This window comes from Amblyomma americanum, chromosome 1 (assembly GCF_052857255.1).
Source record: "Amblyomma americanum isolate KBUSLIRL-KWMA chromosome 1, ASM5285725v1, whole genome shotgun sequence".
Classification (NCBI taxonomy): Eukaryota; Metazoa; Arthropoda; class Arachnida; order Ixodida; family Ixodidae; genus Amblyomma; species Amblyomma americanum.
The window spans coordinates 376320414-376339644 of NC_135497.1; the positions used below are offsets into that span (position 1 = coordinate 376320414).

At 44.0% G+C, this 19231-nt stretch overlaps 1 protein-coding gene across 7 annotated transcripts in view; it reads left to right on the forward strand.

Annotated features, from left to right (window-relative positions):
• roq (RING finger and CCCH-type zinc finger domain-containing protein roquin) overlaps positions 1-19231 on the forward strand; it is a 157021-nt gene that overhangs the window by 56405 nt on the left and 81385 nt on the right. For 4 of the 7 annotated variants that reach the window (XR_013311510.1, XM_077650136.1, XM_077650138.1 and 1 more), the window contains exons 7-25: positions 1148-1186; positions 1265-1300; positions 1390-1416; positions 5112-5147; positions 5242-5277; positions 5371-5406; positions 5477-5512; positions 5599-5634; positions 5727-5762; positions 5856-5891; positions 5982-6017; positions 6104-6139; positions 6232-6267; positions 6362-6397; positions 6625-6660; positions 6755-6790; positions 6883-6918; positions 7012-7047; positions 7138-7173. Coding sequence is in view for 6 of the 7 variants with exons in the window: in XM_077650136.1 (XP_077506262.1) it covers positions 1148-1186; positions 1265-1300; positions 1390-1416; positions 5112-5147; positions 5242-5277; positions 5371-5406; positions 5477-5512; positions 5599-5634; positions 5727-5762; positions 5856-5891; positions 5982-6017; positions 6104-6139; positions 6232-6267; positions 6362-6397; positions 6625-6660; positions 6755-6790; positions 6883-6918; positions 7012-7047; positions 7138-7173 (678 nt within the window). In the remaining variant the exon portion in view is untranslated. The remainder of the gene's footprint in view (positions 1-1147; positions 1187-1264; positions 1301-1389; positions 1417-5111; positions 5148-5241; positions 5278-5370; positions 5407-5476; positions 5513-5598; positions 5635-5726; positions 5763-5855; positions 5892-5981; positions 6018-6103; positions 6140-6231; positions 6268-6361; positions 6398-6624; positions 6661-6754; positions 6791-6882; positions 6919-7011; positions 7048-7137; positions 7174-19231) is intronic. The other 3 variants (XM_077650137.1, XM_077650140.1, XM_077650141.1) reach the window with 3 other exon arrangements.

The window sequence follows — 19231 nt, forward strand, 5'->3', positions numbered from 1 at the left end:
TAGCCGCCTATGTGCCATAAAACCCAACACAACACAACACATTGAAAGCATGAGGGACTTAGACTGAAGACTAATGCTTACTCGGCGCCGATAAAGCACCTAAGATAGCTTTCCTAAAACACAGAGAGCAGCCCCAAACATTGTAGAAGCTGTCGTGTATGATCATGATTGTTCCAGAGGTATCTGGTCACATTTCATGTAGGCACCACAAAGTGTTAAGGCTGCTCGCTGGTGGCAATCAACAAAGAATATTGGAAACAAACGTTAAGAAAGTTTCATGGCAGTATCAAATTACTCTCTGGTAATAATGCTAATAATGTGTTGAGGCATGTTGTCATTTAGTTAGCGTTTGTATTTCAATTCATGCACACTGTGTGTGTTTAGGGTAGGAGTTGTTAGCACGTCATGTTGCAGCTTTCATATTCTAGTTGTGCAGAGGTGCATTCTATTCTTGACATATTTAAGCCATTTCTGGAACGTATGCTGGAGGTATTGTTTAAATGTCTTCTTAAAGTGTCGACTGTCTGCCACTGTTTCAGCTTTTTTGTCTCACTGGCGTATCTTTTAATTAGCTGGCACAAACTTTTTTGAGAGTTGATGATTGATGGGATTCAAAGCAATTGGGACCTTTGCAATGTTCGTAGCAAGACTTTATCACGTTTTCATTGTTGCCTATATTGTTAATGTAAAAGCATGACAAATGTGAAAGTTAGTGTTACAAAGGAAACATCAATACCAAAGTGAAGGGTGTCCATTCTCCTTAATTTCTGTTTATTACTTTTAGTTAGTCATTCCCATAGTGGTCATTTCTGTTTTGCTCAGTTATGTCATGCAGGCTGTTAAAGAATGCACAAAGGCACTCACTCATGACAGCATTTGCTGTCATTTGCTTGATGCATTAGCACTGATATGTAACATACCAGCATGAGTGCAAGACATGTTCTTTAATCTGCAGTGTAGCACACTAATGTGCTTGCATCTTGACCCAGTGTTCTGCTCCTCCACTTGCACTTGGTAATGACGTCTGTGATGTGCTCCACCTGTTGGCCAATACAAAGTGCAATACGAATTTCAGACAGGAAGCAATTTGTAGTCCACATAACTCGTGTATCCTTATTGCAACATTTTATTTAACTTTTTTTGCCAGCCGAGTATTTTATTCGCGTCAAGAAGACAGGTTCAGAAAGTAAGTCTAGTGATAGGGAGTCGTAAATAGTTAGTTCGAAGGTAATACCATGGTCTCTTGTTCTCTTGCAATGAACAGAAAATCACCTCCCCATCGAGATGACCGATTTGGAAAGTAAGTTATGTTTTTGGTGCCAGAAATATATCTGGGCACACTGATAAAATGCAGCATAACATATTGTGGTTTTTTCTTGCTGTTAACAGAAGTGCTCATCAGGAAGATTTCAGAAAGTAAGTTGTGTAACTGCCTGCTGTAAGCATGTGTTTGTGGGCTGGTTTGTAGGTTTGCTTATGTGCGAAGGTTTGGATTTGCAAGCTGGTCTGCGGAGCTGTGGTGAGCTTGTAGCCAAGGGTTCTGGAGATAAGTCAAGCTGTTTTATAAAGCAAAGTGAATGCTGAACATAGACATTCACTTTGAGGTGACCTCTCTGGTTGCTTCCTATTATATAATTGCTCACGCACTGGTTCACTGAACTCTGCTTTTCGTGGGTTCCTGTGGGTGACAGCAGTTCGAGGTACAAAAACTGCAGCTTTGCGACAAACACAGGGTCACTGATATGTGAAATACTGATTTTACAAAGAGGAAGTAGTAAAAAGTAATATAAGAACATTTGCCTTCATTCTGGCATCCTGCCTTACTCAGTGCCCTCATTTAATAAAGGCAGTTGTTACGGGAAACTCAAGTGAAGCTTTGTACAAAACATGCCTTACAGATGTCACCACACATGTATATGCATAACACTATCACTTAATGACACAGAACACTCTGTAAGCTGCTGACTCAAAAGGGCGAATGAAGGGAAGGCTTCGTTAACTCGTGCATCTTGCTCTTTTGTATTGTTGTTTCTTAGCTCGACTGAAACCTCTCTGGAGGCTGCTGCGTCCTCTGTACTGGTTTGATTCTAGATGTGTTTCCTGTGTCTGCATACTGAACCCCTTCAGCAGCAACACATGCTGCTGTAGAATCGTATCGTGGTTTGCTTTGCTAAGTCAGCAACTTGCAGGTACAGTCGAGCCCACTTATAACGCCCGCATTTATAATAAACGCTTGCTTATTACGAACAGGGGTGGAGCTGGCGTCCAAATGTGTGTTACGGCTGTGGAACTGCGTCTCAGATAAAACTGAACAACCATGGCAGCGCCACTCAGTTATGACGAACTAGGAGGCGCTGTAAACTTGCCCCTGCTGTCAAAAAACGCCCCTTTCCCGTCAGCGTGGAGACCGAAGAGTGTCTCAGCTTCCATGATCCCCCTAAATAAAGTGCTGACCCCCCAAAAAACAACAAAAAAGGCGGCATTGAAATTGCAGTTAACCACCGGCCAAGCACGTCCTGACAGGTGAAAAGGTCAGTTGGTGTGTGTGCTTGTGCTGCTTGGGTAAAGCGTCTAAACTGGAAGCAGAAGCCTGGCAAACGTGACACAGGGAAGATATTGAAAGCAAAACAACAAACCACAGCCAGTTATTAACCAAAGACAGGGATTTGAGACGTTTGAATATGAGAATATTCTTTTTCCCAAGAGCTTTTATTAGAGGTGGTCTCCACCAGTGGTGATACACTTCCACCACTTCTGCACTGGTCTCTGCATTCTGCTGCAAAAGAATGAGGGCAGCCTTTTTGCATCGCCCGCCTTCACGTCTGACAAAGCACCCACCAATGTAGTGCACCTTGGGCGTTGAACACCTGCTTACGTCCTCATCTGGCAGCATGCAGAAGCTAGGGCACCAATGTTGCAAGTGCACATCCACTGGTGGGGTGACTATTCTGAAAGGGAAATGCTCTCACAAGAGAGAACATTCTATACCTTCATTTGAATGCAGCATCTTTCACTTCCACAACGTAATAGAAAAGTTACGGGCCAGAGGTCAAAAGTAGCTGAATAGCCCTATTATGAGCATGAGGTGACACCTTTGACAGGCATATACTGTTTCACGTGCTTGTAAGCCATCCATACAGGTTTGGAAGCTGTTCACACTTGTAGCTGCACTGAAAGGAAAATGCTCTTGCAAAAGAGTACATTCCATGCTTGTATTTGAACATGACATCTTTCAATTCTATCACTTAAAGGAGTGTAGACACCCAATTTTTGGTTGCATGTTTTCCATTTTGTCATGATGCGTAAGGCATTAGTATACATGGTTTAGCACGTAGTGTTTGCCTACGGCCACTAAATAATTTGTAATTGAATTTCTCTGTGAATCTGTTGTTTCGGTTTCAACAGCCAAGCGATGGCTGTGACATCAAAGTTGCATTGAGGTCATGCAAGGCATGAAAAAACTGCGATGTAATCGCTGCTTTATTGCTTTTATTCACTGCAACTCTAAAACCAGCCTGTCTGAAAAACTGGAATGACAACGAATGCAGAAGCGCAACATCACGGTGTGTTTTTCTTTTACCAAGAGCTCTTGCGGGGAGGGGAGGGGGTGTGCTTTGCGACTTGGCAGATGCCAAGGCGCTGTGCACCCTTGACAGAATCACCGGCGGCAATGGCTTGTTTGGCGCACTGCTGCACGTCCGGCTGCCCTACTATGCTTAGAAATCCGGCAAGCTCTTGAGCATTGGAGAGGAGCTTGGCAGTTTAACCAGAACACCATAAAACATCCTCTGCACTGAAGTGCTGTGAGGAAGCAGGACCTTCAGACCACCAAGCGATTTGGCGAGCTTGAGAGCCTGAGCGAAAATGCTTAACCCCTTACCACAGTTAAAGCTTAAACATTCACATTACACACTTGTAACCATCCTGCAAGTTTTATGCGACTGCGTAAAAGCCCCTTGTCACAGAAAAGCCGGTGTCTGTGTGATTTAAAAATTAGGACTAGTCGATTACAAGAGGCTCCAGAGATGGCATCAGCCACACCAGCGGCGCATTGGAAATCTCTTATCCTTGGGCCCTCGGGTTGGGAGTCTGACACGCTACTGCTACACCCCACAGACACGTTTGTACAGCTTGGTAAATGCGGCGCCTGATATGTATTTCGTGTGGTCAGTCACATAATGATTGTGATTGTGAAAGAGGAAACTGCGTCCGTGTCTGCTTGGGCAAGAGTAACCACTGTTGTCATACCCTTAAAGGGAGAGCTTATGGCCCTCATTTTTTTTAACCTCTCGTAATAAACACGCACCTGACCTTCAGGGCTAGTATTCAAGATATTTGCTTTTATCTTGCCGCGGTTGGCCGGCGCTGCTGGCCGTCACAAAATTGTCAGTTTGCGCCATGATACAGTAAACACCTTTCGAAGTGAACAGTGTTAAACAGTGGTGATGCGAACGCGTCTGACCACATGCTTTTATTGATGACGGACGGACGGTAATGTTTGGCAGTTATGGACGGACGTATGACATGAAATTTCGACTGTCCCAGAAAAATCTGTTGAAACTTTTTTTCCCACTTAATAACCCCCCCCTCCCCAAATTGATTCCAAAAAAGTTGGTTCATTGTGCGAGTATATACGGTAATACCACCTGGCGATCATGCATGGTAATGTCTTGCGCATCACTGCAAAGAAGAAAACATGCCACTAAAGTTAGGTGTCTATAACACCTTTAATACAAAAGCCCAGGGGCTAAACTTAGGAAAGTTTTGCACTTGAATGAGCAAGAGATTTGCAGGATAGTAGTGCAATTTATTGTTGTTTAGTCTGTGTTACAAACTTTCTTAGCAGATTCTTTATGTCCAAAGATCCTTGAACTTTGCTGGCGATGCTCTTGATTGTGTATAGTTTTGAGATGTATCTAAGCAGGAATTCTGCTAATTTAGCAAGCATAGTCATTAAGTTAGTTGTAAAGTTAGGAACTCTCGGTTTATTCAAGTGTAAGAATAAGGCTTAAAAGTAACCAAAATAGTATTCTAGTGTCTTCGGTTTATCTGACCCAAAGCGCGAGGTGTGAAATGATAGATTATTTTTAAGTTTTTTTTTCTGTGAATAGGAAATCGTCTCACCACCAAGAAGACAGAGTCATAGAGTAAGTCACGTAATGAAATGCCTGAGGTTCTACTGAGAAAAAGTGTAAAGTGGGAGATTGTGGCATTTTATGGCATCATTCTGTCACCTTGCAGAAGGCCACCTCCCCGTCAAGGGGGTAGATTCGTTATGTAAGTCATGTAATTAAGTGCCCAAGGTTAACCTCAGAAAAATTGTTGGTTGAGGGAGGGTAGCATTTTATTACATTCTTTTTCCGTAAACAGGAATTCGTCTCCCCATCAAAAAGGCAGAGTCGTAGAGTAAGTCAGCCGAACAAAAGTGTAAGTTATGAGATTCTGATATTTTATATCACCTTCTGTCGCCTTACAGAAGGTCACCTCCTCGACAAAGGAGCAGATTTGTCATGTAAGTCGTAAGTGCCCAAGGCTCATCTGTACAGGAGTGTACGGTAGGAAATATAGCAGATTGCTGCATTCTCTTTCTGTGAACAGGAAGTCACCTCCTCATCAAGAAGGCAGAGTCATAGAGTAAGTCATGTAGCGAAGTGCTTGTGATCCACCTGAACAAGCATCCAGTATGAGATGCTGGCACTTTATATCGGCATTCTGCCACCTTGCAGGAGGTCACCTCCCCGTCAAGGGGGTAGATTCGTTATGTAAGTAGTGTAACTAAGTGCCCAAGGTTAATCTCAGAAAAAATTGTAGGTTGTGAGAGGGTAGCATTTCATTATATTCTTTTTCTGAAACAGGAAGTCGTCTCCTCATCAAGAAGGCAGAGTCATAGAGTAAGTCATATAATGAGATGCCTGAGGGTCGGCCAAACAGACGTGTAACATATGAGATGCTGATATTTTATATCTTCTGTCGCCTTGCAGAAGGTCACCTCCTCGACAAAGGAGTAGATTTGTTATGTAAGTCATAAGTGCCCAAGGCTCATCTGTACAATAGTATAAGGTAGGAAATATAGCAAATTGCTGCATTCTCTTTCTGTGAACAGGAAGTCACCTCCTCATCAAGAAGACAGAGTCATAGAGTAAGTCATGTAGTGAAGTGCTTGAGATCCACCTGAACAAGCGTCCGGTATGAGATGCTGGCATTTTATGTCTGCATTCTGCCACATTGCAGGAGGTCACCTCCCCGTCAAGGGGGTAGATTCGTTATGTAAGTAGTGTAACTAAGTGCCCAAGGTTAATCTCAGAATAAATTGTAGGTTGCGAGAGGTTAAAATTTTATTATATTCTTTTTCTGTAAACAGGAAGTCTTCTCCCTGTCATGAAGGCAGAGCCAAAGAGTAAGTGATGTAATGAGATGCTTGAAGATCAGCCGAACAGAAGTGTAACGTATGAGATGCTGAAATTTTATATCATCTTCTGTCGCCTTGCAGAAGGTCACCTCCTCGACAAAGGGGTAGATTCGTTGTCTAAGTCATGTAACTGAGTGCCCAAGGCTAATCTTAATCTGTACAGAAGTGTAAGGTAGGAAATATAGCGTATTGCTACATTCTCTTTCTGTGAACAGGAATTCACCTCCTCACCGAGAAGGCAGAGTCATAGAGTAAGTCACGTAATGAAATGCCTGAGGTTCTACTGAGAAAAAGCCTAAACTGGGAGATGGTGGCATTTTATGTCATCATTCTATTACCTTGCAGAAGGTCACCTCCCCGTCAAGAGGGTAGATTCATTATGTAAGTCATGTAACTAAGTGCCCAAGGTTAATCTCAGAAAAATTGAGGTTGTGAGGGGGTAGAATTTTATTATATTCTTTTTCTGTAAACAGGAAGTCGTCTCCCTATCAAGAAGGCAGAGTCTTAGAGTAAGTGATATAATGAGATGCTTGAAGATCAGCCAAACAGAAGTGTAACATATGAGATGCTGACATTTTATATCATCTTCTGTCACCTTGCAGAAGGTCACCTCCTCAACAAGAGGGTAGATTCGTTATGTAAGTCATAATTAAGTGCCAAAGGTTCCTCTGTACAGAAGTGTAAAGTGGGAGATGCTAGTATTTTTTGCATTGTCTTTCTGCCAACAGGAAGTCGCCTCTCCACCAAGGACGCGGAGTCGTAGTGTAAGTTGTGTAACTAAGCGCCTAAGGGGAGGCAGGTCTTGAAATGGTAAAAAAATATGAAAATTTTTATTCTTGAAAAATGTCATATTCGGATTCAATAAACTCTATAGTACTCACCTTAAAAATTTAAAGGTCTCATTCAACCTCTAACTACTAAAAAATCAATATATTTGATGCCTCCGAAGCGTCGAAGTGGCAAGTTTGGCACAAAATGCGGCTGCACTTCGCGCCCTTTGCTTGCTGAAGCCGTGTCCCCGATGGCTGCCATTTTGTTCTTTTTTTAAAGCTGGATCCCTTCCCTACTTACTAGTATTACTAACTGTTGAGAAATCCTGTTATAACGTCCGCATTTCACCGTTTTCCGAGGTGCCTACAGCGGCCTCTGAATGGCTGGCGCGCATTTCAAATGCCATTTTCTTGGCTTCGCGTTTTTTGCCAACATGACTAGCGTTACGGAACTTTTCATTACGTTTTTATAGTATGTTGTCAATTAATCGTATGCCATTGAATTCGGAAAGAATTGGACTATGGAGTTATGCTATTTTTTGATGGCTGAGTTGAACATATCAAATTTTCTGAAAAAAAAAATTATGTTTGGTAATTAGGAAGCTTCGACATTATTGAACATTTTATGCAATAATATATCTCAGTAAGGATATAAATAGCATAGCTCTGCATGTCAGGTCTTTCGCTACAGCTTCATTGCAATTGGAACCTAAAAAGATTGATGGAAAGTCTCTTAAGGACCTGTAAGAAATTAGCTGATTAGGCTTCAGTTATTTTCTCATAATATGAGAACTAAATGAGATATACCAAACCCATGGAGGAGTCGCGCTGGAACCAGTACTTCAGCTGTGTATCGTAGACCAGCAAACCATGTCTGATCATGCTTAATCGAGCTTCCGCTCTGTAAATTAGGTCCAGCAGGGTTGAACCCCAGCTAGTTTTTTTTTTTTTTGTGATGGTGGAAGGCAAGGCGTTGCTGGCAATTAACAAAAACATAGTTTTCAACGCACAGTGCAATGGCAAAAAAAGATATTGATACTTGTTTTTGCTCTTTCTGGCTTGTTCAAGCTTTCTGTCAAGACTGCAGCAGAAGTGCGTGAAGTAAAAGGACATGATCTTAGCCTTGAGAGCTGTGATGGCCAGGCAAAATGAAATTGATTAGTGAAAATGCACCTGTGGCCTTCGAGGACTGAATTCTAGTCATTGTTCTTTATAAGACATTGGTTTTGCAGCTGCCTGAGCTGCTTATCGCTACTTTTCAGCTTGTTTTCATGGTTATCCAAGCATGTGCGAAGTCACTGTACAGTTCAAAAGCACAAAAATAAGCAAATTCTACAAGCATTAACCACTGAACGCTGCCTCGGAAGGTCCTACCTATGCAGCACGTGCTTTTGAGAAAAAAAAACCTATGAATTAAAATTACATCTGCTAAAATCCTTAAACTCGGCTTTCTCAGTTTTCATATTATGGCATATTCAGGAAGACTATCGTTTTCATGCTGTGGAGGAAAAATTTTCTTTGAAGGTGCCATCTGGGCCAAAATTTTGTGAGAAACTCAACTATGGACTTATGTGCAATTGTTTAGTTTTTATGGCAAAAAAAAAGCAAATTTTAAATTAGCAGTGATAAGAAAACTAAAGTTGTTATCCTGTACAAGGGGCTGTCTTGGGGTCACATGCTTAAAAAGTGAATGAATTACCAGTATTTCTTTAAGTGAAATTTTTATAAACTGACACACCCACTAGCTCACTTGTTATGCAGACAACTTTTTTGGCACTCAAGATGCAGTACTACAATTACAGTTGTTTTGTGCAGGCAATAGGATATATCATTCTTGAATATTGTATCAAAATCTGTGTTTTGGTTCACCTGGATCCCTACTTAAGGTTCATCTGTACAAAATTGTAAGCCATGAAGTGGTTGCATTTTATCATATCTTCTTTCTGTAAATAGAAGGTTGCCTGCCCTCAGGAGGATAAAATTGGAACCTAAATTGTGTAATTAGACATCTTCGGTTTTGTTTAAACAGAAGAGTTGGGTACAAGATGTGTGGTTTTGTATTTTATTTCTATAAACAGAAAATGCCATGAAAAGTGTAGAATGAGAATGTAGGCCATATCGGGTGTCTTTTGAACAAAAGAAAAGGATGTGATGGTAGTGCTTGATCATACATTTTTTTTCTTAAACAGCAAATCGCTTCTGTATCAAGGAGGTAGAATTATAATGTAGGTTGTGCAATTAGACACCTTAAATCACCTGAGCATAAGATGGTGTGTGATGATAGCATTTCATCATATTTTCTTTCTGTAAACATAAAATCTCCTGATCAGGAAGGCTGCATCAGAATGTTAAGTTTTGGTGGTTTGATGAGTCAAGTTTATCTGAGCGAGAGATGTGCAGGGTTGTAGAATTAAAAAAAAACTTGCTGTGAGCAGCAAATTGCTTCCCCATCAAGAGGGTCAATGTAGCAAGTAAGTTGTGCAGTTGAGTGTTGCAGTTATGTCTGTTCTAGAGAGTGGGGCATAAATGATGGCATTTTGTGATGCTTTTTCTTGCTATTAGCAAAAGAACGCATTCCTGTCAGGAAGGCAGGTGCGGAGGGTATGTTGTGTTACAGGGTGCCAGAATGTATGCAAGTCATTTCTGTGCGAAGCCTTGATTGACTACCACAAAAAGTAATTTTAGCAAGTTAGGTACCTGGAACAGAAATTTGCAGTTTCGGTTTGTTCGATTGACGTGTCGTCCTCCGCATCACTGCCTTCCATTTCTCAATGTAAAGTGCAGCTTGTTTCTGAATACTGGAAATTTTTGTGAAGAAAAATTGTGGGTACTGGGCAATCAAAAATTAATAGGGGTCAGTGGCACCTCAGTGGAATTGTAGCAGGTGTGTTAAAATTTAATGTGAACACTGCAGACTGCCAGCCACTCAAAAGACAAGTTTTGAGAGAAGGTGATACTTTTCAGAGGAGGAAAAGAAAAAAGGAAAAATGCCATCTTCATAACAGTGAGCAGAATAGGGTGGAAGAGCAAATATGGTATGCCAGCCAGGGCATATTATGTTTGACGGTTCATCACAGGCAAGGCAGCATTGCTGCTTGCAGATACCCGTCTACACTGATAAATTACGCGAAAAGTCTCATGCACTAAAGGCAGCTATAAAAAAGGCTAAAGATGAGTACATGAACGTCACCCTAAGTAATTTTATCAAAGTATCTCCTTCCAAGTTTTGGCGGTACCTCAATTCGAATTCACGTCAGGACAGTAATCCACCACCCGCCGAGGCTATCGCGAAGGCTACAGACTTCAATGATTACTTTATATCAGTATTTACGCACGACAATGGAAAAAAACCTGACCTAGAATATCCTCCGAGTAACACAGCAAAAATAGATGATTTGATCATAAATGAATCGGGCATTCTTTCCCTCTTACTTGAAATAAACCCTAAAAAATCCGGTGGTCCCGACAACATACCAAATGCATTTCTTAAGCGTTACGCGGAATGGATGTCAAAGTTCTTGCTGATTATTTTTGAAAAATCACTGCAAACAGGCGAAATCCCGGAGAAATGGAAAATTGCCAAGGTCATTCCTATACATAAATCGCGCAACATTACCAACGCATCCAATTATCGACCAATCTCGCTTACTTGTACAACATGCAAAATCCTCGAACATTTAATTCTTAAACATATCCTATCATTTCTAGAAAAAAATAACATAATTGTGCCTAACCAGCATGGCTTTAGAAAAGGTTTGTCTACGACTACTCAATTAATAGAGACAATTCACGACCTAGCGTTTACAATAGACAAATGTGGCCAAACAGACATGATATTCTTAGACTTTTCGAAAGCGTTCGATCGGGTCTCCCACCCTAAGCTCCTCCAAAAACTTTTCCATTATCTCGGTGACAATAATATTACCAAATGGCTGAAAGGCTACCTTACAGGCCGGCGCCAATATGTACACTTTAAAGGGCACTCTTCAGATTGCGGCGATGTGATGTCTGGCGTGCCACAAGGCTCCGTTCTGGCCCCTGTCCTCTTTCTTCTTTTTATCAACGACCTGCATAATAGTACTAACATAACAGTAAGAATGTTTGCAGACGACTGCATCATTTACAAAGAAATAACCTGCCATGCAGACCAAGCAATTCTAAATAGTGCCCTTGAAAGCATAGCACAATGGTGTGAAACATGGCAGATGACGATTAATGTAGAAAAAACGGTTTGCATGACAGTAACAAATAAGAGAGCGGCAATAAATCTCCCTTATTATCTACAAGGACAGATGTTAAGGAAAGTAGAAGAATATAAATATTTAGGAGTAATAATTTCCTCGGATCTTAAATGGAACAAGCAGGTAGCCTATATTACTAATAAAGCACTGGCAGCTCTCTACTCGATTAAACGATCGCTTAAATCCGCATCAGTCGACACTAAGCTCTTAGCATACACTTCACTTGTTCGCTCCATAATGGGCTATGGAATAATATGTTGGCTCCCCTTCCGCAAACAATACATAGAAAGATTAGAGGGCGTACAACGAAAAGCGGTCAGATTTATTTTTAACAAATATCGCCGTCATGACTCCCCTACACAGCTCTTAAGACAAGCCGACCTTCCCACTATACATAACCGAGCCAGACTACTGCGCCTCAATTTTCTTTTCCTTCTGCTTAATGGCGGTATGAAAAACGATACGAGTAAGTACTTAATAAAGTCAAACACGCGCACTACCAGAACAAAACACCAACAGCACTTAACCGAGTACAGATTTCACAACGATATATTCAGGTACTCTTTCTTCCCACAAGCAATCCGTGAGTGGAATAGTCTGCCTTGCGATGCTGTCAACTGCGCATCACTCAAAGATTTCATCGCCAACATATCACGCTTTATTTTGCAATAACGACTACGATGCTGGTGCGCTAACTCTTGCACTCTTTTTTCCTTGCTGACGATGACATCCCGACTTTCTTATCTGACTCTCGCTTGTTATATTTTTTTAACCATGTTGCTCGTTTCTCACGACAGTATCATTCTTCAGCAGCTATTGTTTCATTTCTTGCTCCTTAAAAACTTGTCTGCATTTTGTTACTGTGTTTTTTTTTACCGTGCCGAAGTCCTCAAATATGCTACTTGCTCCTGTTTTGCTATTTTGTTTTACCTTTTGTATAATGCATATTGCCTTGTTGGACTACGATCGCCTTTGTGTTGGCACTTACTTGACCTGTGTTATTTTAGTGTATGTGATGTCCCACTCCTGCGACGGCCTCAAATGTGAGGCCAGCAGTATGTTGCAGCAGGGCAGAAAGTTGAGCTAGTTGGGAAGCGCTGTCCCCCCTCTGTGTCGTCGTTTGATAGCGCCAGGTTTTTTCATAATCAGCAGTATGTTCAAATAAATAAATAAATAATCGTTGGGAATAGGATGCCAGAGCATGTCATTCAAGCAGATTATCTAAGGGCAGTGATAAATGATTACCATGCCTTGGCCCTTAGTTCTGCCATGTTCTGCCTTATTTCTGCCATTCCAGAATAAGCAACTTTCACTTCATATGTAACACATTCTTAAAATCCCCTGAAGCATGTCTATAGCTGAATAACCTCCTGAGTTCAAACTCAGGAGGTTACTTTAAGGAGCTTTAATTTTCTTTAAAAGGCTTCAATAGTGCTAAGTTTGGGTCCTGTTAGATTTATAGGGCTTACGGGCGGCACCGTCAAGTGTCCGATAAGGGCAATGTAAGACGACGAAAAAGGTTTCGGATGTGCCCCAGCTGATATAGCTCGATTCTACGGCCCTCATTTGGGCTTGCTAGCTGTAACAGCGCTGTCGGCAGCAGAGTTTCCAATTTGTTTGTACAATAGACCATGTTAATTTGAAATTTCAGCAGAGAGAGTTGGCTTGTATAAATAAGAGTTAGTCATAACCCAGTTGAGCCACTTCCAGTGGTGCGGTGGCATTCTACGTGGGTTGGCATACGGTGACCACATTGTGCACGTTTGATATCGATCCTGTGTCGTTGCTAGACATTTTCGGTCAGATCAGCTTCGATTATATGTTATAGTCCGAGGAATTCCGAACAGAGTCTCTTTGTGGAAAACACTTAAGAGGAAACAGTGGAGCGCATAGGAAGCACACAGCAACGTTGAACCCATCAGCAGAGGAAGGTAGTAGTGCTCCTTGAGATGACGACTGTGCATGCACGATAAAACGCTTCGTCATGAGAGGCGCAGCCGTGTTGGACTGCAAGAAATCTGTCGTAGCCTCCTATGAATCTGTGCACTGCCTAGGGACTGCTGTGTAACGGCGATGGTGTGGTTGTGTTCATGCTGCGTCATCATAAGTTCGATAAAGCATAGTGGCCGCGCTCGATTCTGGACGATCACTTTGACTGTGATGGCCTGTTTATTCATTCTGGCAAGTTCGTTTGGTCAAAGCATAATTTGGAGTGCTAATGTTCTGACTTGATGGTGCTACCACATGATCTTTAAATCACGTGGTCTTTTTTTTTTTAAGTGTTAAAATAGAAACCATGCTAAAGTGATATTACATAAGCAGCTGAAAGGAATGTTTCTTAATATTCTCTGCAATGTTTGCACAGAAAAATTCACTTGTGATAGTTATACAAAGTTTTGCTCATTTTAATTTGTTACAGAACAAGTGAATTTAGGCGCATTTAAACTACTCAGAGCTGGCCAAGACTGCTGCATACACCCCGCACCATAGAAATCTTGGTGCTGTGCATTGTCATTTTTTAAACCGTGGCATTCTCACTATAGTGCTCTTGCTACAAAACGCAAGGAAGCTGCTCCAGATTGAATTTTCACCTACTACAAAGCCTGCTTCAAAATGCTCTTGGCCATTCCCACCACTGGTAGTGCTTGCGTTTGGTATTCAGAATGGGGCACGCAAGAGTACGCATGGAAGCTGGTTTGGCGGCAGTGGGGCAGGTCGGCTGTGTGTGGCCGGGCCGATGGTGGTCCCGGGGCCATAGAGTTCGGATGGAGTCTTTGGTAGCAGCCAGATAGGCTGGCCATGTGTGTGGTTGGCGGTGGTCTCTACTCAATTTTTGAGAGATAGAAGTTCTCGAAGTGACAGTTAAGACAGGAAGTTCGAAGTGAGTTCCCGTAAATGTAAACCAGTTCCTGTGCCAGCTGTCCCAGCGAAATCTAACCAAATTTTAAAAAAACAGTGTCCTAGCTCAGTGAAACAAACAGGGCTGTTGAAAGTCCCTTGGCCTAGTCTTGGATCACCTTTTTCCTTTGCCAATGTTAAATAATTAGTAAAGACTCTTTAGCTAACTTTTTAATTACTGACTTGAGGAACAAAGTGTTAATTGAAAAGTTGTAGATTGTCTTGAAAAACAGCTAGTAGTGGTGTTTGCATCAAGGTATGAATTACGTAACTTTATATATTGGCCTTCAAGGTAGGTAGGTAAAAACTTTATTGATGAACCAAGTAAGGGAAGGCGTTACGGGAGGTTTGGTTGTCTTGGTTCTTAATCCTGGTTGGTGGCCATCAGTCCATAACTTCTGGCGGCCTTCTCCGCCCATTCCACCAACCTCTTCTGTAAGGCCGGCTCTGAGCTATAGACCCAACCTTCCAGGGGTGTGAGGTTCCAGCGATATGGTGGTTGGCGTTCTCGGCACACAAAGAGTATGTGTTCAAAGTTTGCTCTCGGAGCCCCACAAAGAGAACATTCGGGCTTGTATTTACCCGGGTTTATTAGTGCCAGATAGGCCGGTGAAGGAAACGTTCTCGACTGGAGTTGCCTCCATATAGTCTGTTGTTCCTTCCTGAGGGTGTGGTGTGGTGGCGGATATGTGAGCCTTTCCTCTCTAGAGTGTAGCTCAGTGTAGGTGATTTCAGTGTAGGTGATTAGTCTATGCCGCGCGCAATCTCTCTCGACGGTATGGCCTGCTCGGTTGACGTACCCTCGAGCAATAGAGTGTGCTTCCTCGTTTCCGGGGTTGCCTGCGTGGGCTGGCACCCAAACTAGTTGAACTGGTCTGGTGTCGGGGGGGCATGGCTGGAGAATTTTGTAGGTGGCATAATGGATCTGTATTTTGCAAAATTCCTGGTTGCAGTTTTGGAGTCTCTCATTATGAGCATGGCAATTGAAGGTGCTATGGCCAGTGCTATGGCCGCCTCTTCTGCTTCTAGGGCGGTGGTTGCCCTTATCGAGCCTGAAGCCTTGTGCTTGAGGTCATGTGACACCACGCTTAGGGCGTAGGCTGGGTTGCATGGATATTCTGCCGCGTCTATGTGGACTGCGTCTTCGTTGTCTGCGTGTTTTTTATACAGGGCTTTGGCATGTGCTTCGCGTCTTTCCCGGTTGTGGGTTGGGTGTACGTTCTTGGTTAGTGGGTGGACGATTAGCTTTTCCTTGATTTGTTTAGGAATGCTGTGGGTGTTGACCGGAGGGGGACCCATTGGTTGAATCTTTCATGCGGCTAGAATGTGTCTGCCCGTGTTTGTGGAGGACAGTCTGTCCAACTGTGCTTTGCGGTGGGCTTCGATCAGTTCTTGTAGAGTGTTGTGAACCCGCATGCGGAGGAGTCTGTTGTTTGAGGTCCCTTGTGGGAGATTTAGGGCCGATTTGTAGGCCTGCCTTATTAGCGAGTTTACTCTGTCCATTTCTGTCTTTGTGAGGTGAAGATAGGGGAGTGAGTATACGATTCTGCTAATCACGAATGCTTGCACTAACTGCCTGGGGTCGGTTCTCGCATGCCGCGGTGCTTGTTTGCTGTTCTTTTGATTAGCCTGATGGTTTGATGTGTCATGACCGCGAGTTTCAAGGTGGTCTCTGTATTGAGAACGTTGCTTTCCTGCGTGGACAGGTTGCTTCTAAATCCCATCATCGTATGGGGGCAGAGGTCCTGTTCGTGCATGTGGGTTTGGAGACGGCCGAGAATAACGTGTTCAAAGAGTATTCCTAGCCATGATGTGAGTGAGATGGGACTGAGGTTTACCAATTGAAGTGGTTTTCCTGGCTTTGCAATAAAGGTGACTTTAGCATAGGTCCATTCCAGGGGGAGGGTGCCCTCCCTCCAGTGTTTGTTGAACAGTTTGGTTACGGCTTGGATCGAATTTTCATCCAGGTTCCGTAATGTTTTGTTGGTGATTTTATCTCCGCCCGGCGCCGACGTGGTGCGCAGTTTGTGCATGGCTGCTCTCACTTCCCACATTGATATGTCTTCGTCGAGCTCGGGGTTCGGAGGGCCTGCATATAGGGGGAGTGGGGTCCTAGATGTGGTTGTGAGATACCTGTCTTTTAAGTTTTGGATCGGGGTGCTGTCGTCCACATCTAATTTGTGGACGATGCGGGTGACGTTATGTTGTTGGAAGTCTTTAGTGTTTCCGGGTTCCAAGAGGCAGCGTAGAAGTTTCCACGTGTCTTTCAGCCCCAGATTTCCGTCCATGCATTTGCAAATCTGGCCCCACTGTTGACAGGTTAGGTGTGCTGCATGTATTTGGATCTTTTTTACTAAGACCACTATCCTTAGTTTGAGAGGTCTGTTGTGTTTGTTTTTGAGCCATCTTTATTGCATACTGGAGTGTGCTTCTCACATGCGGAGAAGTCTGCTGTCCACGATTTCCGTTTCCCCGATTGCTCGGGTCTTGGGATGTGGCGCTTCTGACGTCCTTCGGGCGCGCATTCACTCATTTTGAAAGGTGTTCTATCTCAGCAGGGGATTCCTTCCGGATATTCCTGAACTTATCCCAGTCTGTGATTGTTAGTTGTCATTTTACAGAGGGGGTGATTGACTTCAGTGCGAAGGTTGTTTGAATGATGTAGTGGTCACTGCCTAGGGAGATCTGCGTGTTGGTCCACTGACATTGTGCGATGTTTTTGGTGATCGTGAGATCGGGGGTGGTGTTTAGCTGCACGCTGTTTCCTATGCAGGTGTGCTGTTGTATATCGTTAACAAGGGTTAGGCCCTCGTTTTGCATTAATGCCCAGAGTTGTGATCCCTTTCTGCAGTTGTGCTTGTAGCCCCAGCTTATGTGCCTCGCGTTGAAATCTCCTAGGATTAGTATCGGGTTTTTCGCGCTGATCTTTAGTGCTTTCCTAATGACCGCAAGGAGGGGGGCTCCGCTGCTTTTTGGAGTGCTGTACATGTTGAGGATGAATAAGCTAGGGCTTCTAGTTTTTGGAAGGAGCTCTATCAAGCGGCATTCTATATTTTCTTTTTCGATTGGGTGATCTGTGGCGATGTAGGCTCTGTGGACAAGGGTGGCTATCTGCTGGGTGGTGGATGTGCTTGGTTTGTGAGGGGTGTAGTTGGAGTTTGGCAGGGGTTTGCGTCTCCTGCAACGTGATGACCGCTGGGATCTCCGCATCCTGGAGGGATTGTATGTGGAGCTGCAAGTTACTGCATTTAGGGCGGTAACCTCTGTAGTTCCACTGCCCCACTCTAAGTTCCTTGAGGGTTGCTTCCATCATGAATTAGCTTAGCGGGGCCGAGTGGGTTGAATTTGGTTTGGGTTGAGGAGAGTTTGTCTACGCTGCTCTGATGGTGAGCGATGTGATAGCATCTTGTGCACTCATCTTTTGCTCGAGCACTGCCAGGCGGCTGTTGACTGTTGCTGCCCAAGTTTTGGTTTCCTTGGACATGTTTTCTATCTTTTGTTCGAGGATATTAATACCCCTAAAGATTGTCTCGAGGGACATTGCGCTATCGGATGTGGTAAAGCTCGGTTCCTTGGCCTGGCGTTTCACAGGGAGGCATTGTGTGGGGGAGCGTGGTGGGCTGACTACTGGTGTAGGAGTAGGGGTATCTCTGAGGATATCTACCTTTTCTTGGGTGGTTGATTTTTGCATTAGCAGTTGAATCTGTTTGCTAAGGTTTTCGATTTGTAGACTTTGTTGCTGGATTTGCTTGCTCTGCTTTTCTAGCTGTGTCTTGGGCTGGTTATTCTCCCGGACCAAGGAGGGAGATTGCGGGCCCAGCTCACCTGTTTTTCGGTTGTGGCTTGGCCTGCACTGCCCAGGGGTGGGAAAGACGGTGATCTGCTTCTTGTTCCTTTCGGTGGGGTAGAGCTCTTCCTCGTTCCGTGCTTGAATTTGGAGCGGGAGTTGGCGCGGCCTCTCGAGTTTGACCGCTGCCGGCTTCGTGACTGTCGGTGGGTCAGCGACTGCTTCCCCTCCGTTTCTTGTTTGGTAGAGTTGGCGGCGGTGCCTGGTTTCTTGTTGCCCAGGCGGTTGAAGCGAACCTTGCATTCCTTGGAGCCCGTAAAGTGCGATCAGTTGCACAGGATGCATTTGGCCTCGCACGTGGGTTGGTTGGCTGGTGGATGATTCTCTCCACATCTGTGGCAGAGATTTTGGCAAGGAGTCGTACACATGTCGCTCCGATGTCCGAGCTTCTGGCAGTTGAAGCACGTGTCAGCTTTCGCCAAGAAGGGGATAGCAGTTGCAGATTGCCCCCATAAAACTTGAGTTGCTTGGGGACCTTCTTGGTGCTGATGAAAGTGACGAGGATAGACTTCGTCTTGCCCAGTTGCCTTGCATCGCAAATGGCATAGGAATCACTCTTGTTGTAGGTTTGGAGGTCGTAGACGATCTGTTCTGCCTTCTGGTAGATGGCTTTGTATAGTACGCCTCGGATGGCGTTGTCGGTTTGGGCTATGTAGGCTTTCACCGGGTGCGTCGTGTCTCCGACGAGTAGTGAGGTGATCTGCAAGTAGCGTGCCATGCGCTCTTCCGAGGACATACTCGCGGTGACCGTGTTGTTTCGGGTATTTATACGGATGATGTCCTGTTGACGTACCGCGTCCACGGGGAGTTTCAGTATGGCACACAGAAGGGAGAGGAGGAAGCCCCCGTTGTGCTTGCGAAGGTCTAGGCCTCCGTTGGGTCAGAAAATAGCTTTCAGGTCTATGGTGCGCAATTTTGGTAGCGGAGCCTGGCGCTTGAGTTTAGGTAAAGTGGGCGAAGACTACTTGCCTTTTTGGGGCTGGGCCGGTGTGATGAGGCCGGCCGGTGGCGAAGACTTGCGTCGCGAGCACTTGGCAGAGACTGCGTGCTTGGATGAGAACAAAGC